Here is an 833-nt window from a genome sequence, read left to right on the forward strand (position 1 = left end):
GTACCCCGGCGGTGGAGCGGGCACGTACCCCGGCGGTGGAGCGGGCAGGTACCCCGGCGGTGGAGCGGGCACGTACCCCGGCGGTGGAGCGGGCACATACCCCGGCAGTGGAGCAGGCACGTACCCCGGTGTTGGCGCCCCCACGTACCCCGGCGTAGACGCCGATATGTACCCCGGTGTTGGTACTGGTGCCGGAACGTACCCCGGCGGTGGCGCATATCTGGGAGCACCTTTCTTGCGCCGCTCCTTTTGGACCGCTTTCTGTACAATTTTATTTATTTGCTAAAACAAGAAATATATATATATATATATTTTATATATATACATATATGTGCGTACTTACTTTTTGATTAGCGTAGCACTCTTTTTTTGGCGGTAGCGGAGGCGGTGCCAGAGCCGGGGTCGGTGTCGGTGTCGGTTCTAAACCCGGGGCCGTTGTCGGTGCTGAAACCCCGGCTGTTGATGCTGCAACCGGTGATGGAGCGGGCACGTACGGAGGCGCCAGTACGTACCCCGGCGTTCCCGGCGCATAGTGGGGCGAATCTATCAAAAACCGGATATTGGACGAAAAAATGAAAAACGTATAATTCAAATTTTGATAAGATTTTATGTTAATATATATCCTAAACTATAAATAAATGTGCTTATAATTGATTTTATCCCTTGTTATTTTTTCAAAATGATCTGATAATGTATGACATTTTCGTGAATACTAAAATTCTAGTAATTCGATAGGTTACTTTCTAAAGTCTCCGCCGAAAGCATAACTGCGAATATGAGTTAAATGCATATTAGAATTTATTTATTAGGATCAGTATTTAATGATCGGCCTG

General features: G+C 47.9%; 1 protein-coding gene across 1 annotated transcript in view; it reads right to left on the bottom strand.

Moving 5' to 3' along the window:
- Positions 1–28: 28 nt before the first annotated feature.
- The window catches only part of LOC112461759 (leucine-rich repeat extensin-like protein 3), a gene marked incomplete at both ends in the record, with an annotated part of 6,097 nt that continues 5,292 nt past the window's right edge, over positions 29–833 (bottom strand). Inside the window, 2 exons of the mRNA XM_025027141.1 lie at positions 29–261; positions 344–543. Of these exons, the coding sequence (XP_024882909.1) occupies positions 29–261; positions 344–543 (433 nt within the window). The remainder of the gene's footprint in view (positions 262–343; positions 544–833) is intronic.

This window comes from Temnothorax curvispinosus, unplaced genomic scaffold, assembly GCF_003070985.1.
Source record: "Temnothorax curvispinosus isolate PA1 unplaced genomic scaffold, ASM307098v1 QBEX01001254.1, whole genome shotgun sequence".
In the NCBI taxonomy this organism is placed as follows: domain Eukaryota; kingdom Metazoa; phylum Arthropoda; class Insecta; order Hymenoptera; family Formicidae; genus Temnothorax; species Temnothorax curvispinosus.